Genomic DNA, 27,428 nt, shown 5'->3' with positions numbered 1-27,428 from the left:
CCACAGAAATATAAAGGATCATAAGAGACTACTATGAATAATTATACCAACAAATTTGATCACAGAGAAGAAATGGATAAATGCCTGGACACATACAACCTTCGAAGATTAAATTATGAAGAAATAGAAAATCTGAACAGACCAAAAACAAGTTAGGAAATTGAATCAGTAATAAAACATCTTCCATCAAAGAAAAGTTTAGGACATGATGGCTTTACTGCTGAAATCTATCTAACATTTAAAGAAGAAGAAATAAAAATTCTACTCAAACTAGTCCAGAAAATTGAAGAAGAGAAAATACTTTTAAATTCAGTTTATAAGGTCAGCATTATCTTGATTCCAAAATTGCACAAGGACACACAGACAAAAAAAAAAAAAACTACACGCCAATACTCCTGATGAACATAGAGGCAAACTTTCCCAACAAGATACTATCAAACCAAACTCAACAGCATATTAAAGAAATTATTCACTGTGATCAAATGAATGATCATGGAATGGCAGAAAATACAGTAAACTATACATCTCTCAAAGGGATAATATCCAGAATTTATAAGGAACTCAAACAACTCAACAGCAAAAATAAAATAAAATAAAATAAAATAAAATAAAATAAAATAAAAATAACCCAATTCAAAAACAGGCAAAAGACCTGAATAGACAATTCTCAAAAGAAGACACACAAGTTGACAACAGGCCTATGAAAAAAAATGCTCAACATCATTAATCATCAGGGAAATGCAAATCAAAACCACAATGAGATATCATCTCATTTCAGTTAGAATCATTATTACCAAAAAGGCAAAAGAAAACAAATGTTGGTAGGTATGTGGAGGAAAAGGGAACGCTTACACACTGTTGTTAGGTTTGTAAAGTAGTACATCATGGAATTCATCATGGGGATGCAAGGATGGTTTAATATACACAAATCCATAACTGATATACCACATTAACATAAGGACAAAAACTATATGATCATTTCAACAGACACAGAAAAAGGATGACAAAATTCAACATCTGTCATGATAAAAGGCTCTCAACAAGTGAGGAATAGAAGGTATGTACCTCAAAACAATAAAGACATTATGGGAAACCCATAGTTAACATCATATTGCATGAGGAAAATGTTTTTCCACTAAAATCAGGAAGAAAACAAGGACACTCACATTCACTACTTCTATTCACCATAGTACTGGAAGTCCTAGCCATAGCAATTATGCAAGAGAAAGAAACAAAAGGCACCTAAATTGAAAAGGAAGACGTCAAGTCGCCCCTGTTTGCAGAAAACATGATCTTATACATAGAAAACCCCAAAAACTCCACCAAAAAAACTATCACAACTAATAAATGAACTCAGTAAAGTTTCAAGATACAAAATCAATATTAAAAATCAGCAGCATTTTTATATCCAAATAGTAAACTATCTGAAAAAGAAATCAAGAAAATAATTCCATTTATAATAGCTACAAAAAAGTAAGATATCTATGAAGCAATGCCACCAAAGATGTGAAAAATCTCTATACTGAACACTACAAAATTTTAACAAAAGAAAGTGAAGAGGATACAAATAAATGAAAAGATATCTCGTATTCATGGATTTGAAGAATTAATATTGTTAAAATGGCCATACTGCCCAAAGCAATCTACAGGTGTAATGCAGTCCCTATCAAAAGAGCAATGACATTCTTCACAGAAATAGAAAAAAAAATCCTAAAATTCATGTGGAACCACATACATACACAAAAACCCTGAATAGCCAAAACAATCCTGAACAAATAAAACAAATCTGCAGGCATCACACTACCTGACTTCAAAATATGCTATAAAGCTATAGTAAGCAAAACAGCATGGTACTGGCATAAAAACAGACACATAGACCAATGGAACACAACAGAGAACCCAGAAATAAATTCAGACACCTAAGGTGCTAAGCACACACACTGGGGAAAGGACAATCTCTTCAATAAATGGTACTGGGAAAACTAACTATCCACATGTAAAAGAATGGCATTAGACCCCCTACCTCTTACCGTATCCAAAAATCAACTCCAAATGGATTACAGACTTAAATGTAAAATGCAAAGCTACGACAGCACTAGAAGAAAACATATGAGAAATGCTTTGTGACATTGGGTTGGGCAAGGGTTTTTCAAGTAAGACCTCAAAAGTACAGGCAACAAAAGCAAAAATGGACAAATGTGATTACATCAAACTAAACAGCTTTTGCACAGCAAAGGAAATGACTGACAGAGTAAAGAGACAACTTACAGAATGGCAGAAAATATAGTAAACTATACATCTCTCAAAGGGCTAATATCCAGAATTCATAAGGAACTAAACAACTCAACAGCAAAAAAAATAAAATAAAATAAAATAAAAACCCAATTCAAAAGTAGGCAAAAGATCTCAATAGACATTTCTCAAAAGAAGACATACAAGTAGATAACAGGCATATGAAAAAATGCTCAACATCACTAATCATCAGGGAAATACGAATCAAAACCACAATGAGATATCATCTCATTTCAGTTAGAATCATTATTACCAAAAAGGCAAAAGAAAATAAGTGTTGGTAGGGATGTAGAGAAAAAGGGAACACTCACACACTGTTGTTAGGGTTGTAAAGCAGAATAGCTATTAATGGAAAACAGTACAGAGTTTCCTCAAAATGTTAAAAATAGAACTACCATATGACCCAGAAATACCATTACTGGGTATATATCCAAAGCAAATAGAATCAGTAGGTCAGAGATATCTACACTCCAATGTTTATTGCGTGGATGTGACTATGGTTAACAGTAAAATGTTGTACATTACAAAATAGCTAGAAGAGAGGCTTCTGAATGTTCTCACCACAAATAAATGATAAATGCATGAGATTATGGATATACTACCTACCCTGACTGGATCATTATACAATATAAATAAGTATCAAAACATCAAATTATACCCTGGATATATGTGCAACTATAATGTGTCAGTTTAAAACATAATTTTAAAAAAGAATTTTAGAGTTTTAGCTCTTATACATAGGCCTTTGATCCATTTTTAGTTAATTTCTGTATATAGTATGAGGGAAGACTTCAAGGAAATACATTTTTGAAAATAAACTTTCTACTGATTATGTAAGTCAGACTCTATTTCTGAAATAACACAAACTCTTACTTTTTGCTGGGCCTAAGTAGAGTTCATTTTAACTTGGTATATCATTGTCACTAACAAACACTTACTAAGTATATACCATGTAAGTAAAAGGTATTAAAATGGTTATTTTATGTCTACATATATCTACCTCTATGTAAACACACAGAGGTAGGGGTGCTAAAATATCTGACAAAATCATTTAAGTGGTATGTTGAAAAGAATGTTCTTCTTTGTTGAAAATAATTTTGTGCTGTCTTTTCTTTTTTTTTTAGGAAAAGTAGTGAGAAGAAACATCCAATGTATATTATTTAAAAGTATTTACTTAAAATTTTACCATATGAAGAATATGTAAATTATTCTATTCATTTTCATTAAGTGCTAATACAGAATAATACAAAACAGTTTGCTGGAAATTAAAGAAAATTTGGTGTGGGAAATATTTGGAGGGAATCATGGTTTGTGCAAAGTGTAGGTCCAATAACAGGTATAGGTTGAAAAAATATTATGAAAGGAGTGCTCTTCTAATTAATTTCAATTCAAATCAACCAGCATTTATTAAAGTCAGATCATAACAATGGATTATAAAAATGACTAAGACATCACCCCAAATACTCACAATATGCTAATACATACACAACTAATTGGTTATATAAGTCAGACTACTATACAGAACTCAGACATGTAGATACAGTGATAAATGATCAGAACAAAGGAACTCTTACTTCTTCTGCCAATTGAACAATGGTCTAAAAAACCAGAAGGAGTCAGAATATGCCAGAATGTCAATGGTAAAAAAACTCATACTTTATTATGGGGAAATTGTAGAGAAAAAATTCTTCAGTTTCTAGAATACGAGAAATCTTTAAAAGTTTGAAAATGTTTTCAGTAATGGTATGACCTGACCATATCTGTGTTTTGGAAGGATAACTCTGGCACTAATGTAGCAGAGTGAACAGAAGAAAAAAGACTAGATATGAGAAAACTTAATGGAAGACCATTGCAATAGCCCAGGGAAATGGTCATGTGACCACGCAGATAGAAATAAGAGGATAGGTCTAAGAGATCTGTGGTCGTAGAAACAGTAAGGCTTAGGCATAGATTAAATATTGGTGGTAGAGGGAAAGTGGAACAAAAGTTAAGGAATCTTCCTTGGGCTGCAAGGTGGACAGTTATTTCTGAGACAAGCAATGTAGGCAAAGAAAAATTAGGAAAACCAGGGCATGGAGGTATTGAAAAAAGTATTTAGTTTGGGACCTTAGTGAATTTCAGGTGTTCGCAGAAAATCAAAGTGCAAATGTTTAACAGGTAATTAAAACCCTTAAAGACCTCAATTTAGTAAAAAAGATAAAATAGTAGGGGAGTTACTCAGAAGCATATTTAGTTTTTGCCATTTTTTGAAAACCTAATAGGAATAATCACAGCATTATGTTGCCAGTTACTATCCATATTTTGTGCAACTTAATTATTAATCAATTATACTGATTACTTTGAAACTTTAATTCTGGCACTTCTTGCTCCATCCTTGTAAAACTTCATCACTGTGGAAGATGGCCGAATAGGAGCAGCTCCAGTCTCCAACTCCCAGCGCGAGCGACACAGAAGACCGGTGATTTCTGCATTTTCAACTGAGGTACTGGGTTCATCTCACTGGGGAGTGCCGGACGATCGGTGCTGGTCAGCTGCTGCAGCCCGACCAGGAGAGCTGAAGCAGGGCGAGGCATTGCCTCACCTGGGAAGCGCAAGGGGGAAGGGAGTCCCTTTTCCTAGCCAGGGGAACTGAGACACACAACACCTGGAAAATCGGGTAACTCCCACCCCAATACTGCGCTTTAAGCAAACAGGCACACCAGGAGATCATATCCCACACCTGGCCGGGAGGGTCCCACACACACGGAGCCTACCTCATTGCTAGCGCAGCAGTCTGTGATCTACCGGCAAGGCAGCAGCGAGGCTGGGGAAGGGGCACCCGCCATTGCTGAGGCTTAAGTAGGTAAACAAAGCTGCTGGGAAGCTCGAACTGGGTGGAGCTCACAGCAGCTCAAGGAAACCTGCCTGTCTCTGTAGACTCCACCTCTGGGGACAAGGCACAGTAAACTAAACAAACACAGCAGACACCTCTGCAGATGCAAACGACTCTGTCTGACAGCTTTGAAGAGAGCAGTGGTTCTCCCAAAACGGAGGTTGAGATCTGAGAAGGGACAGACTCCCTGCTCAAGTGGGTCCCTGACCCCTGAGTAGCCTAACTGGGAGACATCCCCCACTAGGGGCAGTCTGACACCCCACACCTCACAGGGAGGAGTACACCCCTGAGAGGAAGCTTCCAAAGCAAGAATCAGACAGGTACACTCGCTGTTCAGAAATATTCTATCTTCTGCAGCCTCTGCTGCTGATACCCAGGCAAACAGGGTCTGGAGTGGACCTCAAGCAATCTCCAACAGACCTACAGCTGAGGGTCCTGACTGTTAGAAGGAAAACTATCAAACAGGAAGGACACCTACACCAAAACCCCATCAGTACATCACCATCATCAAAGACCAGAGGCAGATAAAACCACAAAGATGGGGAAAAAGCAGGGCAGAAAAGCTGGAAATTCAAAAAATAAGAGCGCATCTCCCCCGGCAAAGGAGCGCAGCTCATCGCCAGCAACGGATCAAAGCTGGACGGAGAATGACTTTGACGAGATGAGAGAAGAAGGCTTCAGTCCATCAAATTTCTCAGAGCTAAAGGAGGAATTACATACCCAGCGCAAAGAAACTAAAAATCTTGAAAAAAAAGTGGAAGAATTGATGGCTAGAGTAATTAATGCAGAGAAGGTCATAAACGAAAGAGATGAAAACCATGACACGAGAAATACGTGACAAATGCACAAGCTTCAGTAACCGACTCGATCAACTGGAAGAAAGAGTATCAGCGATTGAGGATCAAATGAATGAAATGAAGCGAGAAGAGAAACCAAAAGAAAAAAGAAGAAAAAGAAATGAACAAAGTCTGCAAGAAGTATGGGATTATGTAAAAAGACCAAATCTACGTCTGATTGGGGTGCCTGAAAGTGAGGGGGAAAATGGAACCAAGTTGGAAAACACTCTTCAGGATATCATCCAGGAGAACTTCCCCAACCTAGTAGGGCAGGCCAACATTCAAATCCAGGAAATACAGAGAATGCCACAAAGATACTCCTCGAGAAGAGCAACTCCAAGACACATAATTGCCAGATTCACCAAAGTTGAAATGAAGGAAAAAATCTTAAGGGCAGCCAGAGAGAAAGGTCGGGTTACCCACAAAGGGAAGCCCATCAGACTAACAGCAGATCTCTCGGCAGAAACTCTCCAAGCCAGAAGAGAGTGGGGGCCAATATTCAACATTCTTAAAGAAAAGAATTTTCAACCCAGAATTTCATATCCAGCCAAACTAAGTTTCATAAGTGAAGGAGAAATAAAATCCTTTACAGATAAGCAAATGCTTAGAGATTTTGTCACCACTAGGCCTGCCTTACAAGAGACCCTGAAGGAAGCACTAAACATGGAAAGGAACAACCGGTACCAGCCATTGCAAAAACATGCCAAAATGTAAAGACCATCGAGGCTAGGAAGAAACTGCATCAACTAATGAGCAAAATAACCAGTTAATATCATAATGGCAGGATCAAGTTCACACATAACAATCTTAACCTTAAATGTAAATGGACTAAATGCTCCAATTAAAAGACACAGACTGGCAAACTGGATAAAGAGTCAAGACCCATCAGTCTGCTGTATTCAGGAGACCCATCTCACACGCAGAGACATACATAGGCTCAAAATAAAGGGATGGAGGAAGATTTACGAAGCAAATGGAGAACAAAAAAAAGCGGGGGTTGCAATACTAGTCTCTGATAACACAGACTTTAAACCATCAAAGATCAAAAGAGACAAAGAAGGCCATTACATAATGGTAAAGGGATCAATTCAACAGGAAGAGCTAACTATCCTAAATATATATGCACCCAATACAGGAGCACCCAGATTCATAAAGCAAGTCCTTAGAGACTTACAAAGAGACTTAGACTCCCATACAATAATAATGGGAGACTTCAACACTCCACTGTCAACATTAGACAGATCAACGAGACAGAAAGTTAACAAGGATATCCAGGAATTGAACTCATCTCTGCAGCAAGCAGACCTAATAGACATCTATAGAACTCTCCACCCCAAATCAACAGAATATACATTCTTCTCAGCACCACATCGTACTTACTCCAAAATCGACCACGTAATTGGAAGTAAAGCACTCCTCAGCAAATGTACAAGAACAGAAATTATAACAAACTGTCTCTCAGACCACAATGCAATCAAACTAGAACTCAGGACTAAGAAACTCAATCAAAACCGCTCAACTACATGGAAACTGAACAACCTGCTCCTGAATGACTACTGGGTACATAACGAAATGAAGGCAAAAATAAAGATGTTCTTTGAAACCAATGAGAACAAAGATACAACATACCAGAATCTCTGGGACACATTTAAAGCAGTGTGTAGAGGGAAATTTATAGCACTAAATGCCCACAAGAGAAAGCAGGAAAGATCTAAAATTGACACTCTAACATCACAATTAAAAGAACTAGAGAAGCAAGGGCAAACACATTCGAAAGCTAGCAGAAGGCAAGAAATAACTAAGATCAGAGCAGAACTGAAGGAGATAGAGACACAAAAAACTCTCCAAAAAATCAATGAATCCTGGAGTTGGTTTTTTGAAAAGATCAACAAAATTGACAGACCACTAGCAAGACTAATAAAGAAGAAAAGAGAGAAGAATCAAATCGACGCAATTAAAAATGATAAAGGGGATATCACCACCGACCCCACAGAAATACAAACTACCATCAGAGAATACTATAAACACCTCTATGCAAATAAACTGGAAAATCTAGAAGAAATGGATAATTTCCTGGACACTTTCACTCTTCCAAGACTAAACCAGGAAGAAGTTGAATCCCTGAATAGACCAATAGCAGGCTCTGAAATTGAGGCAACAATTAATAGCCTACCAACCAAAAAAAGTCCAGGACCAGATGGATTCACAGCTGAATTCTACCAGAGGTACAAGGAGGAGCTGGTACCATTCCTTCTGAAACTATTCCAATCAATAGAAAAAGAGGGAATCCTCCCTAACTCATTTTATGAGGCCAACATCATCCTGATACCAAAGCCTGGCAGAGACACAACAAAAAAAGAGAATTTTAGACCAATATCCCTGATGAACATCGATGCAAAAATCCTCCATAAAATACTGGCAAACCGGATTCAGCAACACATCAAAAAGCTTATCCACCATGATCAAGTGGGCTTCATCCCTGGGATGCAAGGCTGGTTCAACATTCGCAAATCAATAAACATAATCCAGCATATAAACAGAACCAAAGACAAGAACCACATGATTATCTCAATAGATGCAGAAAAGGCTTTTGACAAAATTCAACAGCCCTTCATGCTAAAAACTCTCAATAAATTCGGTATTGATGGAACGTACCTCAAAATAATAAGAGCTATTTATGACAAACCCACAGCCAATATCATACTGAATGGGCAAAAACTGGAAAAATTCCCTTTGAAAACTGGCACAAGACAGGGATGCCCTCTCTCACCACTCCTATTCAACATAGTGTTGGAAGTTCTGGCTAGGGCAATCAGGCAAGAGAAAGAAATCAAGGGTATTCAGTTAGGAAAAGAAGAAGTCAAATTGTCCCTGTTTGCAGATGACATGATTGTATATTTAGAAAACCCCATTGTCTCAGCCCAAAATCTCCTTAAGCTGATAAGCAACTTCAGCAAAGTCTCAGGATACAAAATTAATGTGCAGAAATCACAAGCATTCTTATACACCAGTAACAGACAAACAGAGAGCCAAATCAGGAATGAACTTCCATTCACAATTGCTTCACACAGAATAAAATACCTAGGAATCCAACTTACAAGGGATGTAAAGGACCTCTTCAAGGAGAACTACAAACCACTGCTCAGTGAAATCAAAGAGGACACAAACAAATGGAAGATCATACCATGCTCATGGATAGGAAGAATCAATATCGTGAAAATGGCCATACTGCCCAAGGTAATTTATAGATTCAATGCCATCCCCATCAAGCTACCAATGAGTTTCTTCACAGAATTGGAAAAAACTGCTTTAAAGTTCATACGGAACCAAAAAAGAGCCCGCATCTCCAAGACAATCCTAGGTCAAAAGAACAAAGCTGGAGGCATCACGCTACCTGACTTCAAACTATACTACAAGGCTACAGTAACCAAAACAGCATGGTACTGGTACCAAAACAGAGATATAGACCAATGGAACAGAACAGAGTCCTCAGAAATAATACCACACATCTATAGCCATCTGATCTTTGACAAACCTGAGAGAAATAAGAAATGGGGAAAGGATTCCCTATTTAATAAATGGTGCTGGGAAAATTGGCTAGCCATAAGTAGAAAGCTGAAACTGGATCCTTTCCTTACTCCTTATACGAAAATTAATTCAAGATGGATTAGAGACTTAAATGTTAGACCTAATACCATAAAAATCCTAGAGGAAAACCTAGGTAGTACCATTCAGGACATAGGCATGGGCAAAGACTTCATGTCTAAAACACCAAAAGCAACGGCAGCAAAAGCCAAAATTGACAAATGGGATCTCATTAAACTAAAGAGCTTCTGCACAGCAAAAGAAACTACCATCAGAGTGAACAGGCAACCTACAGAATGGGAGAAAATTTTTGCAATCTACTCATCTGACAAAGGGCTAATATCCAGAACCTACAAAGAACTCCAAGAAATTTACAAGAAAAAAACAACCCCATCAAAAAGTGGGCAAAGGATATGAACAGACATTTCTCAAAAGAAGACATTCATACAGCCAACAGACACATGAAAAAATGCTCATCATCACTGGCCATCAGAGAAATGCAAATCAAAACCACAATGAGATACCATCTCACACCAGTTAGAATGGCGATCATTAAAAAGTCAGGAAACAACAGGTGCTGGAGAGGATGTGGAGAAATAGGAACACTTTTACACTGTTGGTGGGATTGTAAACTAGTTCAACCATTATGGAAAACAGTATGGCGATTCCTCAAGGATCTAGAACTAGATGTACCATATGACCCAGCCATCCCATTACTGGGTATATACCCAAAGGATTATAAATTATGCTGCTATAAAGACACATGCACTCGTATGTTTATTGCAGCACTATTCACAATAGCAAAGACTTGGAATCAACCCAAATGTCCATCAGTGACAGATTGGATTAAGAAAATGTGGCACATATACACCATGGAATACTATGCAGCCATCAAAAAGGACGAGTTTGAGTCCTTTGTAGGGACATGGATGCAGCTGGAATCCATCATTCTTAGCAAACTATCACAAGAACAGAAAACCAAACACCGCATGTTCTCACTCATAGGTGGGAACTGAACAATGAGATCACTCGGACTCAGGAAGGGGAACATCACACACCGGGGCCTATCATGGGGAGGGGGGAGGGGGGAGGGATTGCAATGGGAGTTATACCTGATGTAAATGACGTGTTGATGGGTGCAGCACAGCAACATGGCACAAGTATACATATGTAACAAACCTGCACGTTATGCACATGTACCCTACAACTTAAAGTATAATAATAATAAATAAATGAAAAAAAAAAAACTTCATCACTGTGGAATAGAACTATATATTAATGTTTATACTGATATGCAAAATAATATATCCCTAACATATAATGTTTTATATTATATGAATGTATACTTATAGTTATATAAATATAAAATTTATGTCATGTCCCAAAAGTCACTATCAGGATTTGGGTTAGTCACCATCATGAAAGTGGATCTTCTTAAACTACATTACGTAAAACAAAATTCTAGAAAGAAGGTATGAGGCCATTGGAATATGCATTAATACCTCCAGGCCCCTGTTTCCTACACAAACAACTCTTGAGTTTCTAGAATATGAGAAACCTTTTAAAGTCTGGACATGTATGCCAAGGATCAAAAAAATATCTATGTTTGCATGTTGACTGGGCTGTCCAGTTTTTAATATTTTATGTTTTCCTTATTCAGCTCTATTAGTATCCAAAAGCCAGAGCTGGCAGTCACAACAAAAATATGAGAGAATTTAATGAAAATCTAACTAAGAAGTATTTGGCAAAAGGATAAAATGAACACTGTTCTGACATAAAATGCAGGTGAATTGTGAGAACAAATAGGAAAAAAATGAAATTTGGAGTAAGGAAAATAAAGCAAAAGGAGTAAATATTTTGTAACGTAGTTGTCAGAGATATAACAGTGAGAGTTTCTCAAACAGTGAAACGTATTACAGCTTATATGCCACACAGCTGGCCCCTTCTCCTCCAGTGTCATTTCTCACAATTCTCCACCTAATCCACTCTGCTTTAGTCATGTTAGACATCTTTCAATCCCTTGAGCTTGCCATGCTTTCTCATGTCAACTCCGACTTAATCTTCATTTTTTCAACTGAGATTTCAATTCCTCAAGCAGGCCTTTCCTCACCCAAGCCCAAGTGAAGTCCCTCAGTTATATGCTCTGAAAGCACCCTGGGCTTGTACTTTAACAGCCCTCTTTTAATTACTTGTACAATGGTTGTATTCTCCACTATATCTGAAGTGCCACGACGGTAAAGATTTGTCTTATTCCACATTGCTGTCTCACTGGAAAGCACCTGAAAGGGAATCAGAGGTCTTGGCTTGTAATCTGATTGGTTTCTAACTAAAAGTCAGGGAGTTGAACTCCAGAATCTGTACTTCACACCACTGAAGTGCACTGTATAGCCTCTCAACAAATTGTCAAGGCTAACAGCTGTTTCAGAAAAATATTCTTAAAGACTAAAAACTCAATAATGAATATCAATAATCAACTAAGATAAGGTATATGAATGTTTGTGGAAGCAACTTACCTGGAGAAAAATAAGTGAATTCTGTGTCAGTTTCTCTATCTACACAACACTAATATTAACAAATGATCCCTCTGCTATCCATAAAATATAACTAAAATAAATGTGGTGAAATATTATTTTTGAACTTAAGAGAAAGAGGATTCTTTTTTTTTCCATCTTAACTGAACCAAAATATCTAAACAATTCACCTTTATTAACAATATAATACCACCTAACAAGTATCAAATCTGACATCATCTGAACAATCGTGCAAAGATATTTCTCCCACAAAGACACTAGTGGAATGGTCCTCCGAGTTGTAATTTATTATTTACTCATAAATAAAGTCCTGTAAAATTAAAAACATACTGCTTAAACATACGGTGGAAATGAAGCAAATCAATACTGTAGTTTGCAGCATCATAACTCACAGCAAAGTATTTGGGTTTGGCATTCTATGTTTCAAGACTGAAGTATCATGTTTCTCCATAGCTGTGGGTGTGCTGGTCTCCAAACACCCACAAGTAATTGGTTCTGACTGCTGTACGGTTCTCTACTGGGCTGCATGGGACTCAAAAGCTCTTTACTCAAAGCCCTTTTGTAGTTATTATAACTCAAGATAAAAGCTCTGGAGCAGTCCTAAGTTAATGGGCCAAAGACCAACATACCGGAAAAGTTAAAGTACTGGCAAGTGTACAATTGATGAGAAATCTTACGTGAACTCCAGCATTATTATTGTGTGTTGCTAAAAAACCTGAAAATGTTACCTAAAGAGGGATAGTTTTTAAAGATAATTATTCATGTTTACAATATGATCAATCTCTTTATATGCATTACAATGACATGACATATGTTTTTGATTAATAATGAATATTTTTTTATCTGGTGAAAGGGCTGGATAAGATAGTAATGAGTAATCACCTGCCTTGATTCATTAAATAAGTGATAACAACAAAAAGTAATGGTAATATAGTACTTATATGCTAAAAGCACTGATATAAGGATTATTTTAGTTCTTTTGCCTACACATAAAAAGATTTCCTCATAGTTAACTTATATTTCTTAAAGTTATATGTATAGCTTAGCTGTAGGAAATATATATAACTTTCAGAAAATCTTTTTACACACAGATAAGAGAAGTAACATTTATTGATCACCTACTAATATGCCAGACACTGTATCTTTGTTCCATCCTCATAACAACCCTACAATGTGGGAATTTTCATCTACTTATTACAAATATCAAAATTGATGCTTAGAGTGTTTTAATGGCTAATGAGTAACAGTGCCAGAATGTACATCCAGGCCTGCCTGATGCTAAAGCCTCTGTGAGAAGGGGAAAATGGCAGGTGAAGTGGGTGTTGGAGGAGACAGCAGGTTAATAGAGTTTTGAGAGTGGCCAAAATAACAAATATTAGAGAGACCAAAAAAGACCATCCAGAACAAAATGGTCAGAAGTGGAATCAAATCGGATTATAAAGTAAAAAGCTAGAATTGGATGGTGCAAGAATGGATTGGGAACCAATGAAGGTGAGGTTTAGAATGACTACTGCAAGCAGTAGGGCTCACGGGGTACAGGCTGTTTGGATGAGTTGGGTGGCTTTAATTAAGAGGGGGGATGGAACTAAAATAACAATATATTTCCTATTATACGAAAGTGATAACTTCATCCATTAAACACATGCACTATCCATAAGACCCAAATCAACATAAAATATATATTTTCATTGTTCTTCCCACTTTACAAAGTGTCAAATTGCTATATATTCTTCAGAGACTCCTACACATATATTATCTTCTCAGCACTTTCTTCTAACAATGTTAGATAGAATGTACTCTTCACTCATTTGTGCAACCACAGATTTTTTATATGTCTATTTTTGTATGTCTCTGTTTCCCCAGCCAGAGGAGGAACTCACAAGCGCAGAGATCATATCTTATTCACCTTTGTCTCCATACCTCAAATAATGTCCACTTAATGATTATTTCTACATTGTTAAATACAGGTAGAAAATAGTCTATGCAATAAGGAACACAGAGATGTGTGAGTTCCAAAGGAAAAGAAATGAGCACACATTCAGTGCTTTTCAGATGCGATGGTACAAAGTACTACCTATATGTCCCTGATGCTCAAACCATCTAGGTCGGTGGATATTAATATTCCAAAACATTAGATTAAGGGACACTCAAACTCAACATACTCAAAACTAAATTCACAATATTCCCACCATTCCATTGTTTTCTTTGTCAGTAAATGAGACCATTGATCCATTTCCAAAAGCAAAAAACTAGGAATTGCCTCAGGCACACCATTTTCTCTTGTTCTTCATGTCTAGCTGGCTCCTTACACTGTAGCCAAAGTGATCCTTTTTAAAATGCAACTCTGAGCTCATTCCTCCTTTTAAAATTTTTGATGAGTTTTCCCTTGCTCTTAGGAAAAAGAACAAAGTCTGACCTCTGCCCTTTTCTCTAAACCATTCTTATATTAGATCTCTCTTGCCTTTGCTTGCTTCCGCCAGCCACAGTGGTCTTTCTCAGTTTCTTCTTTCTATCACAGAAACTTTGTAGGAGTCACCACTCCCCTTTTCCTGATCTAGATCACTGTTCTTTTGCACCATTGGATAATTCCTACCCAATCTTCAGACACTAGCTCAAGTATCACTGACTCTGAAAATGTTGTACTCATACCCTAGTCTAGGGCAGCCCCATTGTTTAAAAAACTCATAATCAGTTAAGTTCTTTCCTTTCGGTGCATTGTTTTGGTTAGTAATTACACATTATTTAGTGTGATTACATGAAAAATAATTCCACGACTAGATTTTAAGTTCATGAGAACAAGGATTGTCTGTTTTGGTTCATGTGATATCCCCAAGAACAGAATTGTGCCCACCAAAAAGCAGATGCTCAATAAATTTTGAATAGATAAAGAAAAGAATAATACAAAGAAGGCAGAGCACAAGTAAGAAGAGGCCTGGGAGTCAACAAAGCAAAAGTGGACGTGTGAAACAAACGAGATGAGTGTTTAAAGAAGAAAGGAGTAGCTAAAGGCCTGATGTTGCATAAAAGTTGAAAGGGATGGGAAGGAACTAATGGATAGAGCAAGCATAAAATTATTGGTGACTTTGGAAAAAACAGTCTCAGCAGAATGACAGACTCAAAAGTCAGATGGCAGCAAAGCTCAAGGATAAATGGAAAGTGAGTATATAGAAGCAACTATAGATGACTTTTTAAGAATGTGTAAATAGTATGGCAATTCCTCAAGGATCTAGAACTAGATGTACCATATGACCCAGCCATCCCATTACTGGGTATATACCCAAAGGATTATAAATCATGCTGCTATAAAGACACATGCACACGTATGTTTATTGCAGCACTATTCACAATAACAAAGACTTGGAATCAACCCAAATGTCCATCAGTGACAGACTGGATTAAGAAAATGTGGCACATATACACCATGGAATACTATGCAGCCATCAAAAAGGATGAGTTTGTGTCCTTTGTAGGGACATGGATGCAGCTGGAAACCATCATTCTTAGCAAACTATCACAAGAACAGAAAACCAAACACCGCATGTTCTCACTCATAGGTGGGAACTGAACAATGAGATCACTTGGACTCGGGAAGGGGAACATCACATACCGGGGCCTATCATGGGGAGAGGGGAGGGGGGAGGGATGGCATTGGGAGTTATACATGATGTAAATGATGAGTTGATGGGTGCTGGCGAGTTGATGGGTGCAGCACAGCAACATGGCACAAGTATACATATGTAACAAACCTGCACCTTATGCATATGTACCCTAGAACTTAAAGTATAATAATAATAATAATTTTAAAAAAAAAGAATGTGTAAATGAAAGGAGAGGAAAACAGGCTGCAGAAAGGTGCAGAGAGCTCAGTCATTGGAATATACTAATGGTGATCAAAGAAGAGGAGTTACATGCTCAAGGCTATAGTAAGAAGCAGGATAAAATGATGAAATCGGTAGTTGAAAGAGTTAGGTTAGTAAATAATCTTTTCCTGTGGTATAATCCAATTGCTTTCTACCAAGATAATGGTGATCAGAATAATAGCTGACATATTTTGCGGGGGACTAAGTGTGACGCAAGGTCCTAAGTACTTTAACACTTCTCACTAGACTGCCCAACATCTCTATTAGGTAACAATATCATTGTCCCCATTTTACAGATGAAAGCCCTGACATGCAAGCCACATAGTGAGCAACTGATAGAACTAGAACCTGAATCCAAATTTATTTGACTTCTATGGCACACACTATTAACTGGTTAACACAATACCCACTCCTTCCTAACTCCCTTGTCGCTTGACTTATTTCAGCTACGTGTGATCACATGACCCATTTCCAGCTATTGGAACATTAGCAGAAACCTGTTTGGAGCTTCTTTAGAAGATTTTCCCTTCTTTGAAATATATAAATATTAAATATGTTTTTAAAAAGGAAAAGCCTTTTAAGGTGTGTATAGAGATCTATCTATATACCTATATCTATATGTCTACATACATGCCTTTGGAGGCATATATATAACTGAGTTACACATATATATATAAGCTATCCCATCCTTCTGACTTGAATGTTACTACAAATCCTACATCTAGGCTGCAATCTTATGACAATGACGGAGTGGCAGAGAAATTACAGAAAAGTTGAGCCACTAAACTAGTAACAGTAAACACCTACTTCTAGACTTCCTGTGATGTGAGAAAAAAGTTCTCTATTTTTTAAATGACAGATGAAATTGCATGTATTTATCATGTACAACATGTTTTCAAGTATACATACATTGTAAAATTGTTAAATCTAGCTAATTAACAAATGTAATACCTCACATAGGTATCATTTTCATGGTGGGAACATTTAAAATCCACTCTTTGCATTTTTCAAGAGTATGTATTTACTAACTATAGTCACCATGTTGTACAATAGAGATCTAGAACTTATTTCTCCTATCTAACTGTAATTATATATTCTCTGACCAACATCTCCCCATTGTTCTCTCTCCCATATCCACTCCAGCCTCTGGTAGCCACCAATCTGTTCTCTACTACGAGATGACTTTTTTAGATTCTACATATAAGTGAGATGCAATATTTGTTTTTCTATGCCTGGTTTATTTCATTTAACATAATGTCCTACAGATTCATCCATGTTGTCGTAAATGACAAAATTTTGTTCTTTTTTATGACTGAATAATATTTATTGTGTACATATACCATATTTCCTTCATCTATCCATCCATTGATGGACACTTAGGCTGATTATGTATCTTGGTATATTGTGAACAGTGCTGTGATAAACATAGGAGTGCAGATATCACAACTCTGAAACTACTAGAAGAAAGCATGGGGGGAACTCCATGCCACTGTTCTTGGCAATGATTTTTTGGGAAATGATCTTTAAAATTATATGCAATAAAACCAAAAATAGACAAATGGGATTAAATCAAACTAAAAAGCTCTGCACAGCAAAGGAAACAATCAACACAGTTAAGTGACAACCTATAGGATGGAAGAAAATATTTGCAAGCTATACATGTAACAGGGATTAATATCCAAAACATGTAAGGACCTCTAACAATAGCAAGAAAACTAATAACCTGATTTTTAACATGGGCAAAAGATCTAAATAGACATTTCTCAAAAGAAGATATACAAATTGATTTGTATATGAAAAAATGCTCAATATCACTAATCATCAGGGAAATGCAAATGGAAACTACAATGAGATATCACCTCACTCCTGTTACAATGGCTGTTAACAAAAAACAAAAGATAAGTGTTAGTGAAGACATGGAGAAAAAGGAATCTTTGCACAGGCTGGTTGTGGGAATGTAAATTAGTACAGTCATGGAAAACAGTATGAAGGTTCCTCAAAAAATTAAAACTAGAACTATCATGTGATCCAGCAATCCCACAACTGGGTATATATCCAAAGGAAATGAAATCAGTAGGTCAAAGAGATATGTGCACTCCCCTGTTTTTTAAATTGTGCTAGTCAGATTTTCTGTGACTTACACTTGATAGTATTCCTAACGGATATAACTCCAAAGCCCATGGTCTTACCCAGCAAACAATATTGCCTCTCATCTATGAAATACAAAGACAAAGGTTTGTTTTTCTACTTCCTTTAGAGAGTTCTTAAAAAGTTCAAGTTAGTAAATGCATATACAAATATCTTCAAAAAATAAAAACCATTACACAAGTTTATTATTTTTACAACAGTGATTCTGAACTAAGTGAAAAGACAGGAGAGCACACATCCTGTCCAGACATGGAATTGGGCAGCATTTTCCTAAAAGGATACATCAGAATCACCTGGGGGAATTTTTCACATTCTAGAGATGAAAAATCACTACCAGGTAAACCACCTCTTCTAAATGAAACGATGAGTGTATCCTGCAGATATGCTCAAAGGGGAAAAAATGTTGAAAAGTAGGGTTTTGGTATGATTGTGAAGTATATTAAACACACTTTCATTAAGTATCAGTAGCATAACAATTGGTAAAAACTGAACCCACGGAGAAACAATCTCACCTTACCAAGTTCGGTCTTCTTAAAATACAAGTAATTGTTTTCATATTAAATAATAGTAAAAAGTAATAAACAATAGTACATCCCAACAAAGCTGATACAACTTAAACAGTATAATGTAAAATTAATCAATCAAATCAGAGACAGCAAGAAGAAATGTGAAAAAGGCTAGAATAAATTCTAGATATTCCAGAATTTTAAAAAGTTTCCTCTTCATTTTAATTTCTCTTGGTGGAGGTTAAATTTACTAATCTCTCATTAATAAATTAACAAAGTCACTTCAAAAACTGAACTCACAACTGTGGCCCCAAATAATCGCCTTTTTACATCTATTGGATAAATTACTCGCACTTTTCACTCAATAAATATTTATTGAGTACCTACTATGAGCCAGACTGCTCTTGGAACTGGAATGTCTTCACAGAAATGAAGCAAACACTGAAAATTGCTTTTCTTTATGGAACCTACATTCTACTGAGGAAGGAGCAAACAAACAATAAGCAAATAAATAAAATGCACCATATGTCAGTTTGATGATAACTGCTAGAGGGGAAAAAATAAAATAAGAAAGGTGGAAGGTAGACAGGAAATATGGGGCAAAAGAGAAACAGAGAGAGACAGAGAGCTTTTCAGGGGGCAGGGAGGGTTCATGGTTGTGATTTTGAATACCCTAGTTACAAAGGCTTTATTTGGACGCTGGCACTTGAGCTAAGACCAGAAGGTGAGGAATCAGACCACAGCCATGCATCTATTTGTTTTAACACTGTTTTTCTGTTGAATGTAGCATTTGAAGTGGGTCAACAGCTGAATAGCAAAATGATACTGTTTTTCTTTATAAGTCACTGTAATCAAACCAAAAAAAAATTAAAAAGACATTCCAATTATTTGTAACTTTGTGAATCTACTGTTGACATATCAGCCTTTTGAGGGAAAGTTTAAATGTTTACTTATTCCTTTATGTCACAAAACATTCATTTTTTAAAACTCCCCAAACATATATTTCAAGTGTAGAATTTTTTTTTTTTTTTTTTTAGTGTTACATGAGCCCAAATTTCATCATGGGCTAAAATTTTAAGACATGAAAATAGCTGCTGAAACTGAATTTTAATCATATAGATGAATCACAACATGCATCTTTAGCTAGGCATGTATTATGGATAAGTCTAGTTTTCTACAGAGAATAATCACATGTTCTAATTACCATTTTGGTTATACGCATAATTAATAATATTCTGTCTTAATGGGACACACTGAATCTTCAGACAGTTGCAAGCTTTAACTATGCATACTGCCAAATCCAACTGTCAGCTGCACTGCCAAACACAAAAGAATCTTGATGTAGTGTTTTAGCATTGATAACAATATGCATATCTTTATACATAATACCATGAAAAAATTAATTGCTTTTCTTCCTTCAAATTTTTCTCCACACAAATAATTTTATGTCACTTGATCATTTACCCTAAATTACATATATTGGCAAATGATCTTATGAACATTAAAAACATAAATGTAAACATAACCCAAGATTCAAGGAGTTATAAAAATTATAACAAGGACTTACTGATTGTAAACTTGCATTTTCACGTAAACAAGCTGTGTGAAGTTCTGATTTTAAGGCCGCGATGTGACTTCGATGAGATGTCATTTCCTTCTCTAATGTTGTGATTCTAGTGCTTGCAAGCTGGTAGACATCCATGAAACTTTTAATCATAGCCTTAAGAAATAAAAATAATGTCACATATAATTCAAATAAATATGTCCCCAAAGGAGAATTTCCATAATTTGAAAGCAAAACCATTAAAATTTTAAAATAAACAACTTTTCATCTTTCTTTAAAATAATAAAGCTAAACTTCACATTTTATATTGAGAACAGTGACTATTTTAAGAAAATTTTTGAGAAAATAATTGAGACTTCATTCCAGAGTATTTATTTAAATAAGATGTACTTTGATCTATTGTGCTTAAAATTTAGAATGTGGTTTCAAAAGATGGCATGGTTATTTTCTGTAGTAAAGTTAAATTCAAGTTGTAATTTGACCTAAATTTCAATCTTAAGAGAGGTGCAATCTTAATGGGTATACGAACAAGATATTTCAAAATAAGCTGAGTTAGTAAAATTTTTAATCCACCTAAAAAACAAATGTTTTGAAACAAAAGGAGTTAAAATAATCTTGTGATTTTTAAGAGTAAATGTGATTCCTATTTTGTAAGGAAAGTATAATTATGTTGATTCATGTAACACAGAAATGCCGTCACACTGGACTATACATAATAAAACAATTAACATAAGCAAGTTCTGGTAACTTATTATCTCCTCTAAACAGTACCATATTTAGGGAATTGTTGGATCACACTTTAATAATATTTTATAGACTTTTTCTTCTAAAGCAATTTGTAATGAATTTTAAGTACAGGATACCATTATGCCTTTTTTATAAAGGCTTTCAAAATAACTCAAATATAGCAAAATAAATCCCATATTTCAAAGACATTTTCAAAAATAATATTATATTGTTTATAAGAAAAATGTTCCTACAATAGCCACAACTTAGTATAATGGTAGACAGTGTGAGAATTTGCAAATTACATTCTATCTTAAGGTTATGGATTAGGAAAGCTTTGAGAAATTATATATTTGAATAGTTGTGAATACATGTGAAAAATAATTTAGTGAACAAAGAAAGTGTAAGAAACAATGTAGAGAATGTATGCAAAATAGAGGTAAGTTAGTTACTTGCAGGTAAGTCAGAAAATTCAGATCTTTTGGCCTAATAAATTCTTATTTGCCCTCAAAAATCCAGCTCAGATCTTTTTCAAGAATCCTCTTGTGAGCCCAAAAAAGGCAGTGTTAACTTCTATCCTGTTTTTCTGTGGATCCTTCATGCCTGCTTCCACTGTTGCATTTATTGCTTTAATAGAAATGTATTAGTTTACATGTTTATCTTCTTCACTAGACTGAGGAGCTACTTAAGGCCAGATACTGTGCCTATACCTATCTGGAGCTTCAGAGATAGTGAGTGCTTGTTTGAATGACTGCTTGAATTAACAACTGTTTTGAAGAATGAATGAATGAATTAATTAATTAAAGAAAAATTAGAAAAGATAAAAACCATAAGATGAAACCATATATTGTTACAAAATACCTTCTAGGAAAGGGTGATGATGTTTGGGAAAGTACATAATCTTAACACCTAAACAAATGAATAAATTATTAATGATACTCTGTTCAAGTTGAAAAAAAGCAGAAGCATAACTATAGGCTAGGCATAAAAGGGTGAAGTACACAAATGGGAATTTATTAACCAACACTACATAAGCATTATATGACTTCTTACCTGGGAATATCTGACATATCCTAACCTATCTTCCTGTGAATCATTTCAAGGTAAGTTTACAGCTAATACTAATACAAAACATACCCCTGCATCTCAAAAGTATGTGAAAATCAGAAACTTGAATTACGTCTGTTTTTTCCTATGTCAAGTCTCTCTCAATTCTTTTAAATTCATGTATCTTCTCTATTGAGATAGTGAACCAGAAATCACAAGTCCTGGGGTTTTTTTTCTTTTTTCTGATTCTTTCTTTGATTCAACTCTATGTTGTTGGGAAATGCCACATAATCCCTCTGAGCCTCCATCTCCTCCCTCTATAAAATGAGAAAAAAGAGTCGTTTTCTTGTCTACTTCCAAAACTGTTGTAAGGCTCAGAAAATTAAAATAGCTAATGTTTATTAGGTATTTACTGAAGTGTAGGGACCATGTAAGCATATTACATGCTTAATTTCATTTATCTTTACAGTAACCAAATGGAGTAGATACTTTTTTAACCTAGCTTTTCAGAGCAAAACACAAGAGCTTGGAGGGATTAAATAACTAGTCCAAGTTTACACTTAGTTGGATAATAGTCAGGATACAAATCCAAGTATTTCTCATGCAAACCCATTCCTTAACCCTTCAACTATATTGCATTTAATATAAGAAAGCACTCTAAAAATGGTAAACTATTGAATTTCATTGTAGTATTATTACTATTATTCTATTTTCAACTTCTCCATTAAAATATAAATGAGACATTCTGAAATACATGGTTCTTATATATATACTTTTATTGTCTAAGGACCTAAAATGTATAAAAGGCTGAAACATGCATAAATGCTTATTGAATGATAAGAAAGTTCCCTTCCATCAGTAATGGGCTCCTGGATTATTATTTCACTGTAAGTCACAAGAGAATTGGCCTTTAATATTTTAGGATTAAAAGTTCCACATTTTAAAAGTTATCCCATTTTCTAAACTTGGAGAAACACATTTTACGAATTTCATCTTTATGACATTCTAAAAGGAATAAATAATACAAATGATATTCCATCAAATCTCCCTTTAAAAATAAATTTTTTGAGAAGTAATGTCAGAAATTTTATGTAGTGGATAACTCTTCCTTGATCTACTTTTAATAACTAAATTCTAATATTCAGTGAAATATTAATATAAACCACATATTACTTCTTTATAACACTAAAAAGAATATAATAATCCAATTTTTCTTAGGATTTCAAATCTTAAACATTCCAACTCTCTTAAAGTAATATTTTCATTTGAGAGACAAAATAAAATTTGTATAATAGTGCATATGATACTTTTTCAGAGCAGCAAGGTACAATGATCAATACAGAAAGCATGTTTCATGTTACTAATATGTAAAAAATATACTATGCTCTTCTAAACAAAAGTCTCCTTCAAAATTTGAAGGTATGAGGAGTATCACTGAAAAGGCAATTATTCAAAGAAGCCACAGATCTTCTGAAGTATAAAGAATGTTAACTTCCAGTATTAAAAAGTGATTCAAACTATATAGCAAAACATACCAATGAAAAATTCTACTCTTTAATACGAAAGAAAGGTGTCAAGTTGGTACAAGAAATGGAAATGACAATCTGAATTAACTGAGGGAGTAGAAGAAAGAGGGAGTAAGCATCTACTGACCCTTGTATCAGTCTCCTAAAGTCTAACCCTCTACGACATATTCTGTTCCTTTATTAAAAGATCACATTATTTTACATTAGGAAACAATGATAGAACAGCATGATATTATATACAGCAAGTCCAGGATTTGAGAATTTATCCTATTGTCATCCTTGACCCAAGGGGGTTATTTTGACTATACTATGCAGTGAGAGCTGTATTTCAGTGGGACTCAGCTAGTATATGAAGAACAAAAGACAGTTTCTGAACAAGAAGAACTTTTGTTTTAGAGATACTCTATAGTATCTATAATTGACAGTAACAAGATGAGGGAATTTCAAACATAAAATTCCACATCTATCCATTTTTTAAAAGTATATGTGCATTAAAATATAAAAAGTTATGAGATACAAACAAGTGCACGTCACTTGAAGACTAGAACATCATTTATATAATTTGTTATGTACATATTATTAAATAGTTTAGACTGACATCAAATTTGAACACCAGGAACAATGGGATTATTGGGGACCTGATACTAAGAGAAGAAGAAATTAGTGGAAAATATCATAAAGCCTACATGCCAAAATATCAAATCTCTTTTTTTTTTTTAATTTATTTATTATTATTATACTTGAAGTTGTAGGGTACAGGTGCATAACGTGCAGGTTTGTTACATATGTATACTTGTGCCATGTTGCTGTGCTGCACCCATCAACTTGTCATTTACATCAGGTATAACTCCCAGTGCAATCTCTCCCCCCTCCCCCCTCCCCATGACAGGCCCCTGTGTGTGATGTTCCCCTTCCTGAGTCCAAGTGATCTCATTGTTCAGTTCCCACCTATGAGTGAGAACATGCGGTGTTTGGTTTTCTGTTCTTGTGATAGATTGCTAAGAATGATGGTTTCCAGCTGCATCCATGTCCCTACAAAGGACACAAACTCATCCTTTTTGATGGCTGCATAGTATTCCATGGTGTATATGTGCCACATTTTCTTAATCCAATCTGTCACTGATGGACATTTGGGTTGATTCCAAGTCTTTGCTATTGTGAATAGTTGCGCAATAAACATACGAGTGCATGTGTCTTTATAGCAGCATAATTTATAATCCTTTGGGTATATACCCAGTAATGGGATGGCTGGGTCATATGGTACATCTAGTTCTAGATCCTTGAGGAATCGCCATACTGTTTTCCATAATGGTTGAACTAGTTTACAATCCCACCAACAGTGTAAAAGTGTTCCTATTTCTCCACATCCTCTCCAGCACCTGTTGTTTCCTGACTTTTTAATGATGGCCATTCTAACTGGTGTGAGATGGTATCTCATTGTGGTTTTGATTTGCATTTCTCTGATGGCCAGTGATGATGAGCATTTTTTCATGTGTCTGTTGGCTGTATGAATGTCTTCTTTTGAGAAATGTCTGTTCATATCCTTTGCCCACTTTTTGATGGGGTTGTTTTTTTCTTGTAAATTTCTTGGAGTTCTTTGTAGGTTCTGGATATTAGCCCTTTGTCAGATGAGTAGATTGCAAAAATTTTCTCCCATTCTGTAGGTTGCCTGTTCACTCTGATGGTAGTTTCTTTTGCTGTGCAGAAGCTCTTTAGTTTAATGAGATCCCATTTGTCAATTTTGGCTTTTGCTGCCGTTGCTTTTGGTGTTTTAGACATGAAGTCTTTGCCCATGCCTATGTCCTGAATGGTACTACCTAGGTTTTCCTCTAGGATTTTTATGGTATTAGGTCTAACATTTAAGTCTCTAATCCATCTTGAATTAATTTTCGTATAAGGAGTAAGGAAAGGATCCAGTTTCAGCTTTCTACTTATGGCTAGCCAATTTTCCCAGCACCATTTATTAAATAGGGAATCCTTTCCCCATTTCTTGTTTCTCTCAGGTTTGTCAAAGATCAGATGGCTGTAGATGTGTGGTATTATTTCTGAGGACTCTGTTCTGTTCCATTGGTCTATATCTCTGTTTTGGTACCAGTACCATGCTGTTTTGGTTACTGTAGCCTTGTAGTATAGTTTGAAGTCAGGTAGCGTGATGCCTCCAGCTTTGTTCTTTTGACTTAGGATTGTGTTGGAGATGGGGGCTCTTTTTTAGTTCCATATGAACTTTAAAGCAGTTTTTTCCAATTCTGTGAAGAAACTCATTGGTAGCTTGATGGGGATGGCATTGAATCTATAAATTACCTTGGGCAGTATGGCCATTTTCACGATATTGATTCTTCCTATCCATGAGCATGGTATGTTCTTCCATTTGTTTGTGTCCTCTTTGATTTCACTGAGCAGTGGTTTGTAGTTCTCCTTGAAGAGGTCCTTTACATCCCTTGTAAGTTGGATTCCTAGGTATTTGATTCTCTTTGAAACAATTGTGAATGGAAGTTCATTCCTGATTTGGCTCTCTGTTTGTCTGTTACTGGTGTATAAGAATGCTTGTGATTTTTGCACATTAATTTTGTATCCTGAGACTTTGCTGAAGTTGCTTATCAGCTTAAGGAGATTTTGGGCTGAGACAATGGGGTTTTCTAAATATACAATCATGTCATCTGCAAACAGGGACAATTTGACTTCTTCTTTTCCTAACTGAATACCCTTGATTTCTTTCTCTTGCCTGATTGCCCTAGCCAGAACTTCCAACACTATGTTGAATAGGAGTGGTGAGAGAGGGCATCCCTGTCTTGTGCCAGTTTTCAAAGGGAATTTTTCCAGTTTTTGCCCATTCAGTATGATATTGGCTGTGGGTTTGTCATAAATAGCTCTTATTATTTTGAGGTACGTTCCATCAATACCAAATTTATTGAGCGTTTTTAGCATGAAGGGCTGTTGAATTTTGTCAAAAGCCTTTTCTGCATCAATTGAGATAATCATGTGGTTCTTGTCTTTGGTTCTGTTTATATGCTGGATTATGTTTATTGATTTGCGAATGTTGAACCAGCCTTGCATCCCAGGGATGAAGCCCACTTGATCATGGTGGATAAGCTTTTTGATGTGTTGCTGAATCCGGTTTGCCAGTATTTTATTGAGGATTTTTGCATCGATGTTCATCAGGGATATTGGTCTAAAATTCTCTTTTTTTGTTGTGTCTCTGCCAGGCTTTGGTATCAGGATGATGTTGGCCTCATAAAATGAGTTAGGGAGGATTCCCTCTTTTTCTATTGATTGGAATAGTTTCAGAAGGAATGGTACCAACTCCTCCTTGTACCTCTGGTAGAATTCAGCTGTGAATCCATCTGGTCCTGGACTTTTTTTGGTTGGTAGGCTATTAATTGTTGCCTCAATTTCAGAGCCTGCTATTGGTCTATTCAGGGATTCAACTTCTTCCTGGTTTAGTCTTGGAAGAGTGAAAGTGTCCAGGAAATTATCCATTTCTTCTAGATTTTCCAGTTTATTTGCATAGAGGTGTTTATAGTATTCTCTGATGGTAGTTTGTATTTCTGTGGGGTCAGTGGTGATATCCCCTTTATCATTTTTAATTGTGTCGATTTGATTCTTGTCTCTTTTCTTCTTTATTAGTCTTGCTAGTGGTCTGTCAATTTTGTTGATCTTTTCAAAAAACCAACTCCTGGATTCATTGATTTTTTGGAGAGTTTTTTGTGTCTCTATCTCCTTCAGTTCTGCTCTGATCTTAGTTATTTCTTGCCTTCTGCTAGCTTTCGAATGTGTTTGCTCTTGCTTCTCTAGTTCTTTTAATTGCGATGTTAGAGTGTCAATTTTAGATCTTTCCTGCTTTCTCTTGTGGGCATTTAGTGCTATAAATTTCCCTCTACACACTGCTTTAAATGTGTCCCAGAGATTCTGGTATGTTGTATCTTTGTTCTCATTGG

General features: G+C 35.7%; 1 protein-coding gene across 6 annotated transcripts in view; it reads right to left on the bottom strand.

Annotated features, from left to right (window-relative positions):
- LOC105489083 (coiled-coil domain containing 171) overlaps nucleotides 1–27,428 on the bottom strand; it is a 395,301-nt gene that overhangs the window by 35,275 nt on the left and 332,598 nt on the right. For all 6 annotated transcript variants that reach the window (XM_071077821.1, XM_071077823.1, XM_011753730.3 and 3 more), the window contains one exon: nucleotides 20,198–20,350. In XM_071077821.1, the coding sequence (XP_070933922.1) occupies nucleotides 20,198–20,350 (153 nt within the window). The remainder of the gene's footprint in view (nucleotides 1–20,197; nucleotides 20,351–27,428) is intronic.

The sequence above is a fragment of the Macaca nemestrina genome, chromosome 14 (genome assembly GCF_043159975.1).
Source record: "Macaca nemestrina isolate mMacNem1 chromosome 14, mMacNem.hap1, whole genome shotgun sequence".
NCBI classification, from domain to species: Eukaryota; Metazoa; Chordata; class Mammalia; order Primates; family Cercopithecidae; genus Macaca; species Macaca nemestrina.
Note: the sequence above shows the minus strand (reverse complement) of the source record. Positions and strands in the feature narration are given on the sequence as shown.